At 35.5% G+C, this 22,064-nt stretch overlaps 1 protein-coding gene across 2 annotated transcripts; it reads right to left on the minus strand.

Annotated features, from left to right (window-relative positions):
- Positions 1 to 16,048: 16,048 nt before the first annotated feature.
- Positions 16,049 to 19,090, minus strand: LOC149212416 (uncharacterized). Of its 2 annotated transcripts, XM_089390607.1 has the most exons (3): positions 18,753 to 19,090; positions 17,149 to 18,591; positions 16,049 to 16,996 (listed from the first exon to the last, which is right to left on the minus strand). In XM_089390607.1, exons 2-3 carry the CDS (start codon positions 18,575 to 18,577, stop codon positions 16,365 to 16,367), a joined length of 2,061 nt encoding a protein of 686 aa, XP_089246733.1. In that variant the 5' UTR covers positions 18,578 to 18,591; positions 18,753 to 19,090; the 3' UTR covers positions 16,049 to 16,364. The 2 variants fall into 2 exon arrangements, with proteins under 2 accessions (XP_089246733.1, XP_089246734.1); XM_089390608.1 differs by having other exon boundaries at positions 16,049 to 16,828; positions 17,149 to 19,090.
- Positions 19,091 to 22,064: the final 2,974 nt, after the last annotated feature.

Raw genomic sequence — 22,064 nt, forward strand, 5'->3', positions numbered from 1 at the left:
AAGGAAAAATACTAGGTCTACTTCTACAATCAAACTTTGTAGAAGCTTAATCAATTTGAGCAAGATTGATCAGAACACATATGACAGAGAATGAGAAACAATCACACATGAACACAAAGTATACTCTAGGGAAAGCCTCAGCTAAAAAACCCCGATCTCTGTATTACCATACAAGTGGAAATTATCTCAGAATTACACAAAGCCTTAGCTTGGAATCTATCCAGCTCTCAGTACAATCCCTCAACACTTCTCACAGACTGAATAGATACAACATATGACTATCCTCAGCCCTCCAAGCCTCCTATTTCCTTGCGAAGTTTTTCCTGGGGTCCAATGCCACCACTTGTGTCAAGTCTGACATCATACAACTCATTAAACTTAGAAATAATTGCGCAATCCTCAAGGAATGAATTCCTTCTACATGCAAGAGATATTCACAATGGAATATTCCTGCAACTGATAGTACATTGTCCCTCCATCTGATCTCAACTGGGTCTTTGATAGAACTGACATGCATGAGTTATTTATGAGAGAATATTCAGTGATCTGAAGTGCAGTAGTTAGATGCATGCATGCATTAACTAAGTAAACTCACAATCAGTTCCTCCAACTATTGGAACTAATCTAACTGGACTTAACTCAGTTAACTGAGCTAACTAATTACAACTCAAAATTACAACTCATCCTTATCTCTTTAACTAAGGGATAAATTCCTTAATCAAAGGAATAACTGTTGCATGTCCTCACATAGACTTCATGTTTGATTTTCCTCAACTAATTAACTCAAGATGAATTAATTAATTATTTTACAAACAACTGCTAAGATCAAATTTGAATTTTAATTCACAATTTTAGTTCAGGGACTAACTAAAATTGGAATGTATCCCGAAATGCTATTTATGGCAGTGTTATTTTTAGTACTTCTATATTTAGCATTTCTTGTTGCTATTTTCAACACTCCCTCTCAACAAGAAAGGGATTATCAGTCACCCCAATCCTGTCTCTATGGAACTCAAACTTGAATTTTGACAATGCCTTAGTCAAAATATCTGCATCATGTTCCTCGGTCGAAACATACAGCAACATCATGATCCTCTTCACCACATAGTCTCGAAGATGATAGTACCACATATCTATATCCTTGGACCTGTCATGAAACACTGGATTCTAAGAGAGTTTGATAGAACTCTGATTATCGCAATATATCACTGTTGGATCCATCCTATGACCAAACAATCCCACTAGAATCTTCCGCATCCAAATGGTCTCGCATGCTACCTAACTGGCAGCCATGTATTTAGCCTCTGCTGAGCTAAGTGCAACTGACCTTTGTTTTCTGCTGTATCAGGAAACTGCAGCTAAACCAAGGTTGAAGATTCCTCCAAAAGTGCTATTCCGGTCTGATGGACTCCCTGCCCAATCAGCATCTGTGAAGCCTTGAAGCTTCACTCCCTCTGTCTATCTGTACCACAATCCATACTGAGATGTGAATCTGAGGTATCTTAGCGAATGCTTCACTGCCTTCCAAAACAGCTTGGTAGGTTGAACCATAGCTTGACTCAGCTGGTTCACTACAAAGCACAAATCTGGTCGTGTGTTCACTAGATACATCAGTGAACCCATAAGTTGCTGATAAACAATAGCAGCTACTACCTCACCTAAAGTAGCATCCTCCTTCCTCCAGTTACCAGCTAGAGGAGTCTGCATGGGCTTGCACTTCTCCATGTGGAATCGCCTAGTATCTCATTTGCATACTTGCCTCGAGACACAAATACTTCCCCATCCTTCTGCCACACTTCCATGCCTAGAAAGTAGCGCATAAGACCCATGTCTTTCATCTCGAACTCTCTTGCAAAGTCCTCCTTGCAAGACTTGATCAACTGATCATCACCTGTCAATATCAGATCATCAACATAAAGTACAATGATCAATGACTTAACTTCTACCATGATGTGGTAAAGGTTCACATCTGCTTCACTCTTCATGAAGCCCAACCCGGTGAAATAGCTGTCGATCTTGGTGTACCAAGCACGAGGTGCTTGCTTCAACCCATACAATGCTCGCTTGAGTCGGCACACATGTGACTCGTGATCGAAGGTCTCAAATCCTTCAGGTTGCTCAATGTACACCTCTTCCTCAATCTTCCCATTAAGGAACGCAGTCTTCACACCCATCTGATGGATCTTCCAACCCATCTGAGCTGATAGTGCCAACAACGAGCCGATAGATGAGTACTTTGCTACAAGAGAAAAAGTATCATCGTAGTCGATCCCCTCGACCTATGAGAAACCACGGGCAACAAACCTTGCCTTATGTTTCTCAACACTGCCATCAGCTGCCTACTTTACCTTGTAAATCCATCAGGAACTCACCACTGAATTGTCCGCTGGTCTTGGGACAACATCCCAAACACTGTTCTGGATGATAGAGTCATACTCCTCTACCATCATCAACCCAGACTGGTTGCTGCACTTCTTCCTCGAAAGAAGAAGGTTCGGTCGCTACACACTCCCTAACCAGGGCCATGTAACCAATGTACGCTCTGGTGATCTCCTCTTTCTGCACTGAGAGGATGGCTGCCCCACATTCTCTCGCACATCTAGCATCAACCTGTCAGCTTCCTATGGTCATTTCTGCCCACCTCTGGAAAACTCTACATGAGCGGAAGTCTCCAATCCCAGATCCTCTACATGCGGCTACTTCACATCAGTTTGAGGCTCCTCCTCCTTTGGAACCAAAGGTTCCTCCTCTGCATGCAACTTGAGCTCCCTCTCAAGTGATACTCACATGGCTTTCTTCTCATCGAACATCAGACTGCTACGTACCACTGTCCTCTGAGTGGTAGGCAGGAACACTATCGGGTGTATCCATGTACGCCACAAGTATCCCCAACTCAGTTGTTGGATCTAGCTTCTTCCGGGCATATTTGGTCGCATGGAAACAAACTGATGACCCAAAGATCCTGAAGGGACTCACATCTGGTCGCTTCCTAGAAAAGGCCTCCATAGGTGTCTTCATCCCCAGTATGTGGTGCAGACTTCTATTCTGCAAGTATACTGATATATTGCATGCCTAAGCCCACAATCGCTCGAGCTGTTCCCACAATCGATCTATTCTTCCTATTGGCCACCCCATTTTTCTATGCGTTATGGGGTGCCGTCAACTCTTGATTAATTTCTTCTGCGTAGAAGCCCTTAAACTATTAGGAGACATACTCTCCACCATTGTCGCTTCGCAAGGCTCTTATTTTCTTTCCAGATTCTTTCTCTACCAAGGCTTTAAACTCACAAAACCTCAACAAGGTCTGATCCCTCTTTTGCATAAAGTAGATCCAACATCTACGAGAAAAATCATCAATAAAAATAACATAGTACCTTTGTTTAGCAGTGGAGGTTATAGAGAATGGTCCACATACATCTGTTTGAGCTCACTCCATGATTGCTCCAGCTCTACTATCTTAACCCTAAAAGGAAGATTTCACATACTTACCTAAGGTACATCCTTTGCATGTATCCACTTGCCCCAGTTTTCCCTTGGGTAGTCTAGTAGAAATTTGCTGCATGATCTTCAAGGCCTCGTGGTGCAAGTGGTCCAATCTTCTATGCCATAGCTTGCCAACATCTTAGCTTTGCACCACCTCTACTTTGGAACTCAGTGCAGCATAATCGTCTACCTCTAGCTTGTAGAGATTCTTTACTTGAATCCCAACTCGCTTGGTCTATCCAGTGCCGATATGCCTCAGGAATACCTTTCCTTTACTAAAGACTACATCATAGCCTTTATCTTCTAGCATAGCAACGGACACAAGATTCTTCTTCAGACCCGGTACATACGTTACTTCAGTGAGGGTGAGGGGAGCTCCATGCTCCCTCTGAAACACAACCATACCTTCACCTGAAACACGACACCTTCCATCATCGCCCATCTTGATGCGCATCTAGAGATCCTTCTCCTCCAGGGTACTGAATAGATTCTTGTCACCTGACATGTGGAATGAAGCTCCAATGTCCAGGTACCAAAAACATCCCACCATGGATGAAACCATGCATGCGATGAGAGAGAAATCCAACTCAAACTATGAGGCCAGTGCCTCACCATCTCTTCCCTTCAAGGATCCTTTCTTGGATTTCTTCTATGGACAATTCGTAGCATAATGGCCCACCTCATGACAATGAAAGCATCACACTTTCGATTTGTCAAGCTTTTTCCCACCACGGGAAGAATTCGATTTGGGATGGTATGCCTTCCCTTTCCCTTTCCTAGCTTTACCTGCTAAAGCTAGATTTTCTTCATCATCATGTTTTGATGAAGATCCATCTTTGGTGCTTCTTCTTATCTCCTCCTACATCAGATCCAACCAAAGTCATTCCCAAACTGGCAGTTTCTCTCTTCCATTAACTGAGTCTTGGTAGCTATGGCAGCTCTTAGGAAGACCGAGGAGAGCAAGACTCACCATGTCATCGTCGGCAGTCGTGATCCTTAAACTTCCAAGCTCATCCCTGGAAGTGGTGAGCTTGGTCAGGTATGTTGAGATCATGTCGCCCTTTCACACTTGATTTTCCGAAGCTTGTCTTTCAGCGCCAACTTCCTCTCATCATTTTTGTTCTGATATAGATCCTTCAATGTTTTCCACATTGAATACGATGTCTGCTTCCCATGGAGGCTCGAGACAATGTGGTCTCGAACTCCCTCCAGGAGGATTCTCCTTGCTCTAGCCACACATTTCTTCCATTCCGCCAATTCTTGGGCATTAACTGCTAGGGGCTTGGGGAATTCTTGATCAATGAAGCCCTTCAACCTATTGTCCTCTAATACCGCTTCCATGTGATCCTTCAAGGCTATATAATTTGAGTTGCCATCAAGGGCATACTCGAGTATCAAACCACAAAATGCCATTGGTAAAATTGAGATGTGATAAGAACTCGATTTCTATAATCAGGAACTTGAAACATCAAACTTCTCCCTTCTTTGTATACTGTTCTTCACCTTGATCACCTTTGCTCTGATACCATGTAGAAATTCCCACTGTAGATCACTTGGTATTGCAATATACTAAAGGAAAATACTAGATCTACTTTTGCAATCAAACTTTGTCGAAGCTTAATCAATTTCAGCAAGATCAATCAGAACACATATAACAGAGAATGAGAAACAATCACATATGAACACAAAAGAATACTTTGGAGAAAGCCTCAGCTAAAAAACCTCGATCTTTGTATTATCATACAAGTGGAAATTATCCCATAATTACACAAAGCCTTAGCTCGAAAGCTATCCAACTCTCAGTACAATCCCACAACACTACTCACATACTGAATAGACACAACATATGACTATCCTCAGTCGTCCAAGCCTCCTATTTCCTTGCGCAATTTTTCCTTGGGTCCAATGCTACCACCTGTGTGAAGTTTGGCCTCATAAAAATCATTAAACTCATAAATAACTGTGCAATCCTCAGGGAATGAATTCCTTTTGCATGCAAGAGATATTCACAATGGAATATTCATGCAACTAATAGTAGACGGTCCCTCGATCTGATCTCAACTAGGTCTCTAACAGAACTGCCATGCATGAGTTATTTATGAGAGAATATTTAGTTATCTGAAGTGCAGTAGTTACATGCATGCATGCATTAACTAACTGAACTCACAATCAGTTCCTCCAACTATTGGAACTAATCTAATTGGACTTAACTTGGTTAACTGAGCTAACTAATTACAACTCAAAATTACAACTCATCCTTATCTCTTTAACTAAGGAATAAATTCCTTAATCAAAGGAATAATTGTTGCATGTCCTCGCATAGACTTCATGTTTGATTTTCCTCAAATAATTAACTCAAGATGAATTAACTACTTATTTTACAAATAGCCGCTAAGATCAAATTTGAATTTTAATTCACAATTTTAGTTCAGGGACTAACTAAAATTGGAATGTATCCTAAAATGCTATTTATGGCAGTGCTATTTTTAGCACTTCTATATTTAGCATTTCTTGTTGCTATTTTCAACATTTTGTTCCAAGGAGCGTGCATTTACCCAAGAAGTTGTAAGACATTCAAGCATATATGTAACGAAATGCCACATGGAGTTATCAAGTTGTGCAATGGACCACTTGGATAAGTACGAGGGTGGTAGGTGTACTAGTATCCTAGCTTGAGGGGGGAATATGAGATGTCAGGTGAGATTTTTGTTGAAATATTGTGACTAGGTTAATATTTCATGTCTTGTTTCAAGGGGAGAATGTTCACGTAGTTTACATAAGATTGACTCAGTCAAGTTACCAACATTTTTTGGTCTTCAATTTTATGAGAACCCATTGTTTTGTCCATGGTATTCATCTCAAGTGTAGCCTATTTAAAGGTTGAAAAAAACCTTACCATTTTATCCTAGTAACCATTAGGATCCCAAGCAACATATCTTTAAATACCACCGCTTTTCTCGGTGGTTCATAATCCTAAAAAAAATAAAGTTTTCATCAAATAGCTTAATATCTTACAATTTGTTTTATGGTATTTCAATACACTCTATTTCTTGAATTACATCTAGAAACAAGATTCGATTCATCTCTATTTGAAGACTTCCTTCAATCCTATAAATTAAGATAATGCGTTTGAAAAATGAAAAAAAAAACACCATATTTTAGAAAATTATTTTATCTTAAAAATAATCTTTTTTTTTCTTATCTTCCATACAAAAAAATATAATATTGGATAAAAAAATTTAATTAAATCCAAAGGCTTACTCATCAATGGCCAACAAGAACCAAATGTTATAGCCATGGGCTTTACATGTAATAATATAAGCTTTATATTTGTATTTATAAAATTATTTTATAATCTTTGGTTTTCTAAAAATTCATTCATTTTCCAATTTCCTTTCTCATTCCTAAATGAAACATGGTTGCAAATATTCACTATACATTAAATTAATATTTCGTTTGAAATGGAGAAGCCTTTTGAAAAAAGCCCTTAGTGGGAGTACGTGTTTATTTCAATTAAAGTTTAAAAGGGAAATATTGGTTTAAGATTGAAAGGCTCATGCCATTATTGCAATAGGATTTTTCTCGCAATTTGTTTCTTTTTTGCTATTAACTATTCCTCCTGTCAGCACTTCCCAATTCCTCTAGGCTAAGGAGAGGAACCCAAAGGTAACCACAAACCACTTTAAAACTAGAATCTAGCCCTTCCAGCACCAAAGATGATTCTCTCTATATGAATCTTGAGTCACTTAAATGACTAGTTGTCTTAGGTTTTAGGCTAGGTATTGAAATCGAAGAGAATTAGGTCTTAACAATTTGATGGCATGGAAGAGGGAAAATCCATTGGGCATGGAGTCATGTTAAGCTATTAATTTTTAGTGATATGATGGAAAAATGAGGAATCCTTTAACATGGGAAATGTAGGAAATATTTATGGTGTCTTTGTCAAATTTCACTATAGAGAGGGAGCACAGGAGTAGTGGGCTTGATAACATCTAAAGCATCTATGTGAGGATAAATTCTAGATATTACAATGGAGTAAAAACACTAAAATGTCTAGTTAGCTATAAATTAACACTTAAAAGTGAATTCTAAAATAAATTCTTTATTAACTAAGCATTGAAGTCATGAAATTTAAGAACAGAAATAACATAAGATAATGAAACAAAATTGGGAGATAAACATCACCATAAAAAATTGACACATGAATCCCTGAACAAGTAGACTTCAGCCTTCATCATTCACTGGAACATTTTAACGAAAATATGTAATGCTCAATGTCTTCTCTATCAAATCGTGACCTACCAACCCTTTGCACACTAAAATTAATGAAATATATACAATTATCTCATCCCTCGACTGAGGAAACAAAAATTCATCCTTTTCCCAAAGATAGGAAGAGATTACAATGCTTTAGGAATACAATATTTGGAAAATCTTCCCATATCCTACTATCTAGGGTCTTTTTTTTTACTAACCAAAAATATGCTAACTCGAGAGAAAATCATGGGATTTGGTAGAAAACTCTTCAAAATTCATCATCCAAATTAATTTGGAGTCAATTATTCCAAGTTTGAGGTCCACCAAGTCGAATTTAAAAAAATTCTAGAATTCTGTCAACAAATCTGGCTTAGCGAAATTGTGAAAAATGAGTTTCACAGTGACACCTATAATTCTCAAACTGTAACAAGTGTATAAAAATTGAGAGAAAATTTTGTATATCAGCATGTTCTTGAGAGAAACCTCTCTCATTTTTTCAAAAATTATTCTCCATCTCCTTGGACTCCATGCCCAAACATCGTGACTAAAATAGGAAATGATGAAATCTAAACAATAGGTTGTAAAGATTCATCTGAATCTTCCAATGTATGACACCTATTAAAATATTGATGGATGTTGTTGTTATTTTTCTTGTGTTTGATAAAAAGCAATTTTTTGTTTTAACTATTCATCTCCATTTGGCCAAAAACCAATTTTGAAGTTAACTGGTAAAAAAGTAAAAACCTTAGCAAATCCCGTGTAGCCAAAACACAACAAGTTCATCCTTTGCATACTTTTGACCATCTCCCGTACTTATGAATGTGTCAAACATGTGGAATAAAATCCATGAATCATGAAATACCTATTTAGAAAACATTTTTCCAAATTTTAAGCCTCCCTTCTTGAAGATCACCACCTATAGCAAAAGCACAGTAACAAAGCGCAGCGAACTTCATTTGCATGGGTTTAAATAAGTGTTGAAATTTGTGATTGAGAAAAATAGTTGGTGGATGATGTTTACAACCTTATGAAACCTCTTTGAAACTCTAGTTATGAAAAGAAGTGCAAAATCGTTGATTTTCTTCATAACTTATATTCTTTAACAATAGTGCAATAGAAAAACGCAGTGGTGAAGGAATAGATGTGAAACTGACTAGTTGAGCAGACTCTTGAACATTTTGAGATGAATTTTGATGTAATAAAAACAAAATGAACAAGAAAAACAAATTTCTAGAACCTTGAGGTCATCAAGTTGAAAGAAACCATAACAACTATGAAAGCGCGACACAAGGAAGAAACACAACAAAAATATTACAGGTTTGGTACTTGCAAGTGGTGATAATGATATGATTTACAATCTGATTTGACTATGTAACTAACTGAGAATAAATCACTCACTTGTCCCAATGATAAAACACCAAACCCACTATGACCTTAGCCATGAATTTGATGACATATTAACTCTAGATTTACTAAACCTAGACTTTAGAAAATCAATGATTATTTCCATCTTTACTTGAAACATTTTTAACACAACCCTAAATTAGACTCAAAATAATTACATGATCTGACACTTATCTCAAGATACCAATAACTTGATCTCTAATAGATCATAGCAAAACTTTACAAAATGACCAAAATAATAAAAAGACTAAGATTGACTTTGATTACTATAACATAGGACACTAACATTGGCTCCAATGGCGATGGTATTCTCCCTATGAGGTGCCAAATAACATCATATACTAGTAGCCTGATCCATTGGGATTATCCCAACCCTACAACATGTTCCTTCTTTGCAAGCATGAGAACCAAAACTGAAATCCAAACTGAACTATACACTAGAACTTTACATGCTGCAAACTGAAATTTGAAAATGCTGAAAAACGTGTTCAAAGTTTTGAGCTTATTGCCACACCATTTCCTACTCTAACCTATCGGAGAAGTACTAAAATCAAGTGATACAAAAAATCCAGTGAAGGCAGTCCAGTAGCTGCTCAGATAATATGGCTTTTTGACCATGCTTGAACATAATTAAAGCCAAAAAATATAAGAGCAAAGGCAATTGATAATACATTTGATCCTTGCAGTGGAAACATAACATAAAATTAATGCTCAAAATACCTTCCATATAAATAGCTACAAGATCATAAAAGACATGGATTTCATGGTTTTATTATTGATCCTCAAGGCATTCTACAATTTGATTTTCATGGTTGGACAGTTCATATGTACTCTCTTTTACAACATATGGTTTCAGTTGTGAGTCATCAAACCCATTCCAAAAAACAAGACATTCTTCAATCTTGATATCAAAGGGCAACACCACCTCCTTTCGTTTTGGATGAATAAGCTTTTCAAAAGACTGACTTTGATCTTAGAAATTATGGGACTATATTTGGCCCTCTAAAACCTCAATATCTTTCATAACATTTTCAACAAATGTTTGTAAAAAAATGATCTCTGATTCTAGGCTGCATTTGCATGACTTTAAATAAATACACAAAAACCTTAAAAAAGATTCATCAATTTGATCATCATCAAAATTGTCCCAATATTTATTAAAACCTTCAATAGAAACAAGATTTTCCACATACCCTGTCATCTTGATTGATTAGGAAAATGGATTTGTACTTTAAACTCTGAATTTTTTGGATACTGGAGTCGCCATGGAACATTGAACGTTGAATTCTGGATGTCATTGACAATGGAGTTTCCAAGTGAATAATGCACAACCTTCTTGTGTCTAATCACTTTTCACCATCAGTAATCATATCTGAAACTTGATGGTTGTTTCCTGTGAAATATGGAAACTTTCGCTCCCCGACAACGGCGCCACTATTTTAGCACTTCAGAATTATTTGAGGTTTAGGAGAATAACCCTAAGGTAACCAAAATCCACTTTAAAACTAGAATCTAGATCTTTCAGATTTAGAGAGGGCTCTCTCTATATGAATCTTTAGTCACTTAGATAACTCATTGTCTTATGTTTTAGGCTAGATATTGAGATGATAAAGGAATAGAACTTAATAGTTTGATGTAAGGGAAGAAGTAAAATCCATTGGACGTGGAGTCATGTTAAGCTAATGATTTTCAATGATATGATCGTAAAATGAGGAATACTTAGACAAGGGAAAGGTAGGCAATCCTTATGGTGTATTTTCCAAATTTTGATATAGAGAGGGAAGCTGAGGATGAATTTTAGATATTACGATGGAGGAAAAACACTAAAATTTTCAGTTAGCTACCACATAGCACTTAAAAGTGAATTCTGAAATAAATGCTTTCTTAAATCAACATTTAAGACATGAAATTTAAGCATGGAAATAACATAAGATAATGAAACAAAAACAAGAGAGAAGCATCACCATAAAAAGCTCACACATTAATCCCTAAACAAGTAGACTTTGACCTTCATCATTCACTGAAACTTTTTAATGAAATTGTACAATGCTCAATGTCTTCTCTATCAAACCCTGACCAAACAAACCTTTGCACTCTAAAATTCATGAAATATATACAATTAGCTCATCCCTGGACTAAGGAAGTTGAGATCCATCATTTTCCCAAAGATAGCAAGATGTTACAATGCTTTAGGAATAAAATATTTGGAAAATCTAGCCATATCCTACTATCTAGGGTTTGTTTTTTGACTAACCAAAAATATGCTAACTGAAGAGATAATCATGGGATTTGGTAGAAAAATCTTCAATATACATTTTCCAAAATAATTTGGAGTCAATTATGCCAATTTGGAGGTCCATCAAGTCGAATTTCAAAAAATTCTAGAACTCTAGCAACAAACTTGGCTTAGCAAAATTGTGAAAAATGAGTCTCAACGTGAAACCTGTAATTCAAAAAATGTAACACCTGTATAAAATCCGAGAGGGGTTTTTGTATATGGGATTTTTATTGAGAAAAACCTCTCCTAGTTTTAGAAAATTCATCTCCATCTCCTCAGAATCCACACCCAAAAATCATGATTAAAACAAGAAATGACGAAATCTAAAAAATAAGTTGTAAAGATTCATTTGACTCTTCCAATATATACCACCTGTTACAAAATTGGAGGATTTTTTTATTTATATCGTTTTTGAAAAAACATCTTTTTGTTTTTCAATATTAATCTCCATTTGGTAAGAAATTGATTTTGAAGTCAACTTCTAAAATAGTAAAAAATGCAGCAAATCCCCTGCAACGAAAATGCAACAAGTTCATCCATTGCATAATCTAGAACATCTCATGTACTTATGAATGCGTCAGACATGTGGAATATCACCCATAAATCATCAAATACTTATTAGAAAAAAGAAATCAAAATTTCAAACCTCCCTTCTTGAAAATCACCACATACAGGAAAAGCGCAACGAATTTTATTTTCATGGGTTTGACCAAATGTTGAAATTTATGACTGAGAAAAATAGTGTATAGATGATTTTTACAACCTCATGAACACTATTTTAAACTCCACATATGAAAATAAGTGCAAAATCATTGAATTTCTTCATATAGTATATTTTTTTTACAGTAGCACAGCATAAAAGTGCAACGGTGAAGGAATAAATGAGAAACTCACTAGTTGAGCACCCTCTTGAACATTTTAAGGTCAATTATGAGGTATTAAACACAAAATGAACAAGAAAAACAAACTTCTAGAACATGGAGGTCTTTAAAATGAACAAGAAAAACAAACTTCTAGAACATGGAGGTTGACAAGGTGCAAGAAACCATAGCAACTGTGAAAACGCAGTGCAAGGAAGAAACAAAACAAAAATCTTACACCTTTGGTACTTGCAAGTGGTGACAATGATACAATGTACAATCTGATTTGACTATGTAACTCACTGAGAAGACACCACTGACTTGTCCCAATGATAAAACAATAAACACACTATGACCTTATCCATGACTTGGATGCTACATTAACCCTAGATTTACTAAAACTAGACTTTAGGAAATCAATGACTATTTCCATCATTGCTTTTAACATAACCCTAACTTAGACTCAAAATAATGACATGATCTAACACTTCTCTCAAAAGACTAATAACTTGATCTCTAAGCGATCATAACAAAACTTTACAAAATGACCAAAATAATAAAAGGAATAAGCTTGACCTTAATTACTATAACATAGGACACTAACACCTCCTATAAGAAAAACAATCTCGATAAGAACTACCCTTTCATTACTTTAGAATGAGATATTCACAATCTAAGGAATGAAGGCAACATCCTTTTGCTTGGGGACTTCAATGCTAGAACCGCTACTAACCAAGTTACTCTATTATGTAATAACAATAATCCTAACCCCCTTTTGACATGATGAGGATTATGTCTTGGCTAGTAAATTAAAAAGAAATTTTGAAGACAATACCAAAAACCTATTTTGTACCAAGCTAATAAAGCTTTGTAGTTCCCAAGGCCTAATTATTTGTAAGATTAGCAAGTGGCAAACATCTAGTGAAATGACTTGTATTCATGGGCTTGGCAATAGTTTTGTGGAATATGGGATATCTGATATCGAGGTTCTCAATTGTATTGTTAATTTTGACCTCCTAGATGATCACACGCCTGATTGTGACCATATACATCTATCCTTAACCCTAAACCTTGATATACACATTAGTCACATGCAAAATAATGGTGAGAGCCAAAGGCACACTCTCTTTGACAAAATTAAAAAGGATCTCTTCTTAGAAGAATTAACAAGGAATTTAGGTCTTTTAACGTATAATGATAACATTGATCGCATCTATCACAATTTTACTACAACCCTCTCCACTACCATTAATAAATTCTCTAATGAGGTTTGTATAAAAATAACAATAGAAATTCCAACTCTTGGGATGATAAGGATTGTACGTTTTCGAAGAAATAGTTGAGATATGCTCCTAACGAAACTATGATACCTGATAAAACAAGTGTGTATAAAGTTCTTATCAAAAGGAAGAAAAGGCATTATTTAAACAAGAGGCAAGAGCATCTTCTTCACATCTCTAAAGCTAAGCCTAGAAAGATTTGTAGGAATATCATTGTTTGTAAAATGAAAGAAGATAATCCAATCCCCTTAAAGGAATGGGATATCTATCTTAAGAATATTTATATCTCCCCACACACCATGGGAAATATAGTAAACAATCCTATAGAGTAAGATATATTTTCTTTGGAAGACATGGAATTCGGGATTACGAAGCTCACTAATGGGAAGGCTAGGGATATTGAAAGATACCAAGCTAAAATTTTCAAAATGGGAAGGTCTATCCTCATCTCGCACAAACTCCTCAACTTGGCGATGAAACACGACTTTCGTAAACTTTGGACGCAAAGCCTTATTGTTCCTATATTTAAAATTAGAGAGAAAATTGTACCCTCTAACTATAGGACTATCATGATTAGCAACATTTTAGCCAAATTTTTTGGGCTCATTTTGGAAAATAATATTAGCATCTCACTTGAGATTCATGGTAAAAGAGTAAAAGGGTAGGTTTTCTTTAGAAGGCATCACTCAACTATTGACCACCTTGTCACTCTTAGGACAATTACTGAGGAGTGTCGCAATAGTAAAACTGATCTCTTATATTGTTTTGTCGACTTTAGAAAATCTTTCTTCCTCAGGAGAAGTTATGGCCAACGGTCAATGAGATAATGGTTACTCTTGAGGTGAGAGTTTCTAGAATGTTATATGAGAATGTTATTTCCAAGCTTAAGACCATTAAGAGTTGGTTTGAGGAGATTAAAGGTAATATCGAGGTTAAGCAAGGATGTCCCAAATCCCCTACCCTTTTTGGCATTTACATTGATAAGCTAGAAGAGTGTTTAGAAGCTACAAGATGTGATGGACCCAAGCTCAGTGGTATAGTCATTACTCTTCTCCTTTATGCTCACAATATCATTCTTTTTTCTAGAAACCATGATGATTTTGACAAGAAACTTAGAATCCTCCATGATTACTGCTCCAATACAAGTATGATTATTAATAGAAAAAAGATCAAGTCATGATAATTAAATCCAAAAGGATCAACTATGATAATTTCATTTATGATAACAATTACTTGGAGAAGGTTTCCTCATACAAATATTTAGGTATTGATAGTCATCATCACCTCAAATGGAATTATATCATTGAGAAAAGGATTATAGGAGGTTGTAAAGCTTACTCCTAGCTTGAAAACAATTGTAAGTCAACTGATTTTTGGGTTTGGAGTAAAAGGAACTCCCTCTTCGAGAATTTCATCACCCTTGTTATTTTATATGGATTTGAGGTTTGGGGCTACTATATATCTAGATAATCACGGAGAATGATTGAGATGATCCAAAAGCAATTTGTAACATACAAACTTAAGATTAAAGTAAATACTTCCTACCCTATTCTCTTGATGGAAGCTAGCCTCTCCCCCTTTGAAAGCATGGCCATGTTTAGGTATTTGATCCACAAGAAGAAGTTGTACAACATGGAAACCAAGGGGCTCCCCAAAATTTCTCTAACTCTAGTCAAAACCCCCACTTCCAACTCAAGTGAGACTCACATAAGAATGCCTAGTCCTTGCTCAACAATTGGGGGATAAAGGAGGAGATCATCATAGAGGAGAAGGATGATATTAAAAACAATATTACTTCCAAATTTAAGGATAAGCTATCAGATGATAAGTAGTTGGAGGGAAAAAGAAAGCTAAGATACTATAAGGAGGTGATCAACTCCACTTTTGTTAACATGAGTACTAAAAAGAAAATGAATTGCAAAGATAAGAACTAATTCTCATGAGATTTGGAGTGAAGTTGGGCATTGGTCTATTCCCAAAAAACCCTTGGGACTAAAGAATTTGCCCCCTTTGGGATACTAAAGGAGTTGAAAATGAAAATCACTTTCTCTTGGACTTCCCTACCCTTACTTATATCCGTTCTCCTTTACAAAACATTTGCCACACTACCAATCTTCTTGACTTGTTAAGTCAACAAAGCTACAATTATCTAAAAACGTTTCTCTCCCTTCTCTTTAATCATATAAATAAACTATTGAAGAACCTTAGTTAATCACTTACTTTCTTCCAGTCAAATAAATCATATTAATCTTTGCGAAAGTATCGTTTAACTAATTATTTATTTTATATAATATTAAATTTCTTTCCATTATTAATATTTTATGAAATATTAAATTTAAACGCATACATAACCAACTACATTATGATAATATTATTGAAAAGAACACATCTACAGAGCATCAGTACCCACTCTAATTAATAATAGTAACAATTTCAATTTTACTGAAATTTAAAGATTATAAAGAAACACATTCACCATGAGTAGGATTTGTTTTTTTACATTTGTAAGATTGTGGTCTTTACCTGTGTGAAACCATCACCTACAAAACAAACTATATCACTTTGAACCCAAGATACAAAATACACAATAAACCATATGATCTAGCAATAACCAATCAAGCTATTTACCTATTAAAAAAAAAAACGGTAAGCGATCAAGTTTTGACCAAATACTCTTCAGACCACAATTGACCTATACTCCTAGATTTAACGTGAAATACTAACCATTGCGATCAATTCAGGCCGCTCAGGTTTTGGAGGATGCATTCCATGTTTCAGACCGGCAGCTACAGCTAAAAATTCTCAAACGCAAGTGTTCCTCGACGAATGATTGGTGTATGAATTCCTTTCGAACACTGACCCGCGAGATGGAGCCATGAATTGTTTCTGAAGACAGTAATATAGCGAAGTGGGCTTGATCGATCGATTCAGGTTTCGCAGGATGCATTCCACGTTCCAGATGTCAGCTACAGGAAGTCGTTGGAGGGTTCTGAAGCACAAGAATTCCTCGCCAAATGACTGCTCCATGACTTGCCGTTGAGCAGTGACCCTCGAGCTGGAGCAATGGATTGCCTCTAGAGCCACACTTCCACGGCGACCATGGAACGTGGTCAACATAATGCTAAATTCTTTAGCAACCTTCATAAACTGCTCTTGAGCAGACCACCCAGCAGCATCTTTTCCAACATCACACAAGCAGCCAATCGTGACCTTTTGCTTTCCATCAATTCTGTTTCCATACCAGCTCATGGAAAACAATGCAGTCCCTACAAACAATGGCAGTACAAGTGGTAAGGGCTTTCTCGCACGGTATTCTCCTAGTAATATCTCAACGACCAAAACATGGGATGCTGCAGTTGCCACTAATGGAATAACAAAAGCACCAAAACTGTCGGCAATGACATGAAATGTGTCCACATTCTCTGGAATCTCATCTGTAACAATTGAAAGAAGAGACAAAAATAGATTTAAATGCATGGCCACTGAGAGCAATCGGTAAAATTGTTAAGGGAAGAAAGACTTAAAATAATGGTTAAAGAGCATCAGAATGAAATAATGTATGAGAGAGAAAGAGAGCACGGAGTACCTTTTATACCGTTCATTAATGCGTATGTCTCTTGCAGCCGTTTCTTCCAAACATCCATAATGTCTGATTCTCCACCTTGGTTCGGATGCTCCTCCATATTTATGTTGCCCGCAGTCTGCAACAAGTTATCAGCTTTTCTTTCTTCTTTCCTTTGATCCAGAACCTTCCGAAGTGTCTGCGATCCCTTCTTGAGTATTTGTAGTTCCAGGATCTTCGTTAGTCCCCTCATGACTAATTGCCCCAATTTCAAAATTTTGGGAAGAAGTTCCACATCCAGCTCAAGTTTTGAGATATGATTATACTTGAGCATGGTCAGGGCATCTACACTGGATACAAAAAATCCCTCTTTGACCTTCACGTACAAGCAGTAGTCCCCATAGCTCAACTCTGCTGAGTGTATTATACCATCATTGATATGAAATGCATAAGATTCTATGCAGGGCTTTGCTCTCAAAACCACATCAACAAATTGGCACTCATCCAAATTTTTGAATTTAACAAATGTTGTTACAGGGAAAACACTTTTGTTTTCTTCTTTTGTGGTGTAATAAGCATAGCCATACCTCCTATCACAAGCTGTCCATCTCTTGTTAAACAAGCTGAAGAAAATGTAAAGAAGTCTGCACTTTCTGAATATCCCCATTTTCACTGATTTGATTAAATAAGACATGAAATGCTCGTACAGTTTCAACAAAGGGGTCCTTACGAAATCTACAATAATCAGAATGAGCGTGCACAGAGCTGATTGCTTAGCCAATCCCTTGGCCTGTAATAGCAGGGGTATGGTCGCTAGGAAGGCAGAAAGCCTTAGATTCCATGAAATGTTATATTGTTTTCCGAATATGCAGGGGGCATACAACTCATTTATGTGGTACTCTTTGGAAAGCATCATTTCAAACATTTCTTCTTTGCTGATGACTGTCCCCATAACCAATTCGTTGCCAATGAGCTCCACTTCCTTTAAGAGAATCATATTTTCATCAATATCATACATCGCCCACTCGAAAAGTATGTCTTGATGGCAGAAGTAAAACCTTTCATTGAATTGAACGGTATACCAATACCAGTTAAAATCAATCAAAGTAACACCATTTATATTTCTGTTACTCTTCTCATCCAAATAGTGCTCCCTAAATTCTTCCCATGATTTTGAATGTATCCATGATTTCCCAAGACTATATTTCTTAGATATGTGTATAACATCGGGTTTCTCGCTTCCATCTTCCATTTTAGTGTAACGCACACCATAAGCGTCTTCCTGAATATGTGTGTTCTTTCTGAACACAAATTTAAGCTGGCCCTTTATTGCCATTTGGCAGAGATAATAGACGGAATTTACAAATGTGGTCTCCCTGACAATCTGCCAGATCGCATAGAGCCATTGTATGAGGATGAAAGTTTGCCCCTTCAAGAAATCACTGAAGATCATTTTCGTTCACCTGTCTGTAGATTTCATTAATTAATTCCGCGTGCCCCCAGCAAAAATGTTATACAATATTACAGCTCAACTATCGAGAACTATATCCAGATTTCAACGAGATGCTTTGAGCTACTCGCAAAACCTTAATTTGTCTAGGGATGTCAGCAAGAGGCAGAATTCTCACCATGAATTTTCGGCGGTTTGTCGCTGTTGCTTATCGCGTAGAGCCATTGTATGAGAATGAAAAGTTGGCCCTTCAAGAATTCACTGAAGCTCTTTTTCTTTCACCTGTCTGTAATTGCCTTAATCAGTGAGGCCTCCTTTCAGCCAAAATGTTATACAATATTACAGCGTCCACCATCGGCAACTATAACCAGATTTCGATGAGATGCTTTCAAAGTTACGTTTGATTATGGAGTTCAGCAAGAAACAGATTTTCTCACTCTGGGGTAGGTGAGGTTAGACTAAGCTATGGATGTCAGCCAGAAAGATTTTCCCACTATCCCTTTTTGGGAAGAAAGATTTTCCCACTATGCCCTTTTGGGAAAATCCACCTTAGATTAGGTTAAGTTTGTTGATATTGTATCCACCTTGGATTAAGTTTCCTCAGTATGTTTTTGCAACCAGTTTATAGCTTTTATTTGCAACCCTACATTTCCTTATCATACCTTGCCTCTTTTCTTTTCTTTTATTTTATTAATAATATTTTTAAATATTTATATAAATTTCATATAAAATATAAAATATAAAATAAATTATATATATTCATATATATATATATATATATATATAATATTATTTTTATATATAACTAATATCTAGAATTCTTTTATTTATAATTAATATTGAATAATTTATTTATTTCTTAATATATTTTTGTTTTTACAAGTAAATTCCATATATTATGGTTAAAACATTGATATAATAATATATCATTTTCATACTTATCGAGAAAACACTTAATATTTATTAATTTAAAATAAACATTGAAATATTTATCTATATATATTATTTTGGTTATTAATTTTTTTTAAATGTTATTTGTCAATTCTATATTAAATCTGAAATCATGAGTTATATAATATATTTTACATTTTTATTATTCTTTCATTTTGTGTATATATTTTTAAATTGTTTTATTTACAATTAACATTCAAATATTTTTTTTTTTTATTGATATTATTTTAAATGTCACCAGGTCAATTTCATGTAAATAATTAAAGGAAATATATATTTACTTTCATACTCAATATAATTCTTTTCTATGAATTAAATAAGATTTCATTATTTTCTTATTGCAAAATAAGTTAGTTTGTTTTTCCCTTTATATCCATAACCAATTTATAATCAAAATTAAATATTTTTTATTATTATTATCATGTAATAAAATAAATAGTATTTTTTAAGTGAGATAATCTCTAGGGTAGTATGCACAATCAATTCAATTCAATTTGTTACATTATAATTTTGTAACTATTAACCTACATTCGAGTGTCTCATCAAAAGAGAAAAGCATTTAAAGTTTTAATGGTCAACGCGACCAAAGCATCCACCCGAGGGATTGGTGTCACCTCATGAATGGCTTTTTAGAAAACACACAAAGTTGCACATGGCACAAAAGATTATTCATATATTTCTTTTCAAAAATTAGAATGCATCACAAGAATATAGTGCACATGAGATCCAATAGATTCTAATCAAGGAGATTGTTATTGAGAAGATCTCTCAACAAACTCCAACAACCCTTAAACTACTCTCTAAAATAAGCATTATTCTAACACTCTCCCATAATCTTTATTTTACAAATAACAATATAAAAAAAAAAGAATCATATAGTTCACAAACAATTCACATTTGTGTGATATGGTATTCAATAGCAGTTCTACCCACTTTAAAGTCTCACAAGCCATGCTCTTTCTCCACACAATCTTCGAGCTTCCCACTTGATTCATTTAAGAAATAACTTCTTTGGATGATCATTGACTTACTTGTAATGATAAAAAATATTGACATATTCAGCTCGTGAGGGCTTCCACAAGAAAAAATTCCAAGTAACGAAACCACTCTATGGACCTATCACCATCTGTCGGATATTTTGCTTTCGTCTATCCGTTAGTTTCTAGGAAGGAAGTTTGGATACTGAATGTATTGAGAAGTTGATCATACAAATTGACCTGTGTAACACACAAGAATCTCATACTATAACAAGTAGTCATTGTTCAAGGGTTTTTGAGCACAAAGAACAAAAAGTTGTAACAATATGTAAACACAATCAAACTAGTGATGTGTTCAAGCATTTATGAGCGCTAAGAACCACTAATTTCAATCACTCAACATTGTTCAATAATTGGTTCTACACCTTCAATTTACAAACCAAAAATATACATAACTTTAATACAACATATATGAGCGATAGCTATTTTAGAAGAGTATGAGAGGCTCAACATTGAACTCATCATCATTGTCACAATCTGAGAAGTCTCCAAGGTTGACCTCTATTGAGTCTTCAGAAGTAGATATGTTAGTTGATTCTTTTAATTTTACATTCAAGATATATTTGGGACAAGTTTTGCAATTGAATGATGTGTTTCCATGGCTTCTCTAGTAAAAGCATTTGAATGATTTTTCTTTTTATTGATCGTGTCCTTGGATAATAGTGTCATCCCACCATGTCACATGTCCATTGTGTCACTCATATTCATCCTCTTTTCTTCTACTAAGAGTCACGTTGTTGTCATTTCCTCTAGCAATGGAGAGGATTACTGATTTAAGGTGAAAATGGTATTATCATAATTTGAAGATAAATTGTTTAGAAAAAAAACCTTAGCATCTTCATCTTCTATTTTCACCCTAGTTTCCTCCAATTGCCTTATGAGTGATTTTAGATTAATTGTGTGTGTATACAATGATACCCAATCATGCATTTTAAGTTAGAATAATTGTAATTTCAAGGATGATTTTGCATTCAGATATTTTCCCCAAATATCTTACTTAATTGTTCCCATATTTGTGTAGAAGATTTTTTTAAGTCTTGTTGGGTCCTTCGTTTTTGTAAAATTTTGATCAAGTTTTGGTTAGGAAATGGTTGTGCTAAAGATCAACACATTTTTTGCAACGACTGTTCGAGGGTTATTCTTGGTGTTGGGTGCTATAACCCTTTCTGTGTCTATATTAACATGGTGAACAAGGCCATTGGGATACTACCTTCACCTCTCATGTACAATCCTCTTCTTCAGCTCGTTGAAGGTAATGTTTGACATATCCATGAACTTGTTATCATGTGCAGGAAAAATTCCCATGTCGTTGAAAGGGAGATGGCCACAAGTGAGAGGAGCTCTTGATTGAATGTTTGGCCCATTTGTAATTGGTTTAATATAATCCTCCTCTTATATCTCAACCTTCATGTCACCAACCATTAGTTCTTCCTCCATTCTTTGTGCAGCTTCTTCTTCCTCTTTATTGTTCATCTCCTCTTCCTCCAACCTCCTTGGTTTTT

This window comes from Pinus tabuliformis, chromosome 1_1 (assembly GCF_031772625.1).
Source record: "Pinus tabuliformis cultivar Carrire ecotype Pingquan chromosome 1_1, CPIR1, whole genome shotgun sequence".
NCBI classification, from domain to species: Eukaryota; Viridiplantae; Streptophyta; class Pinopsida; order Pinales; family Pinaceae; genus Pinus; species Pinus tabuliformis.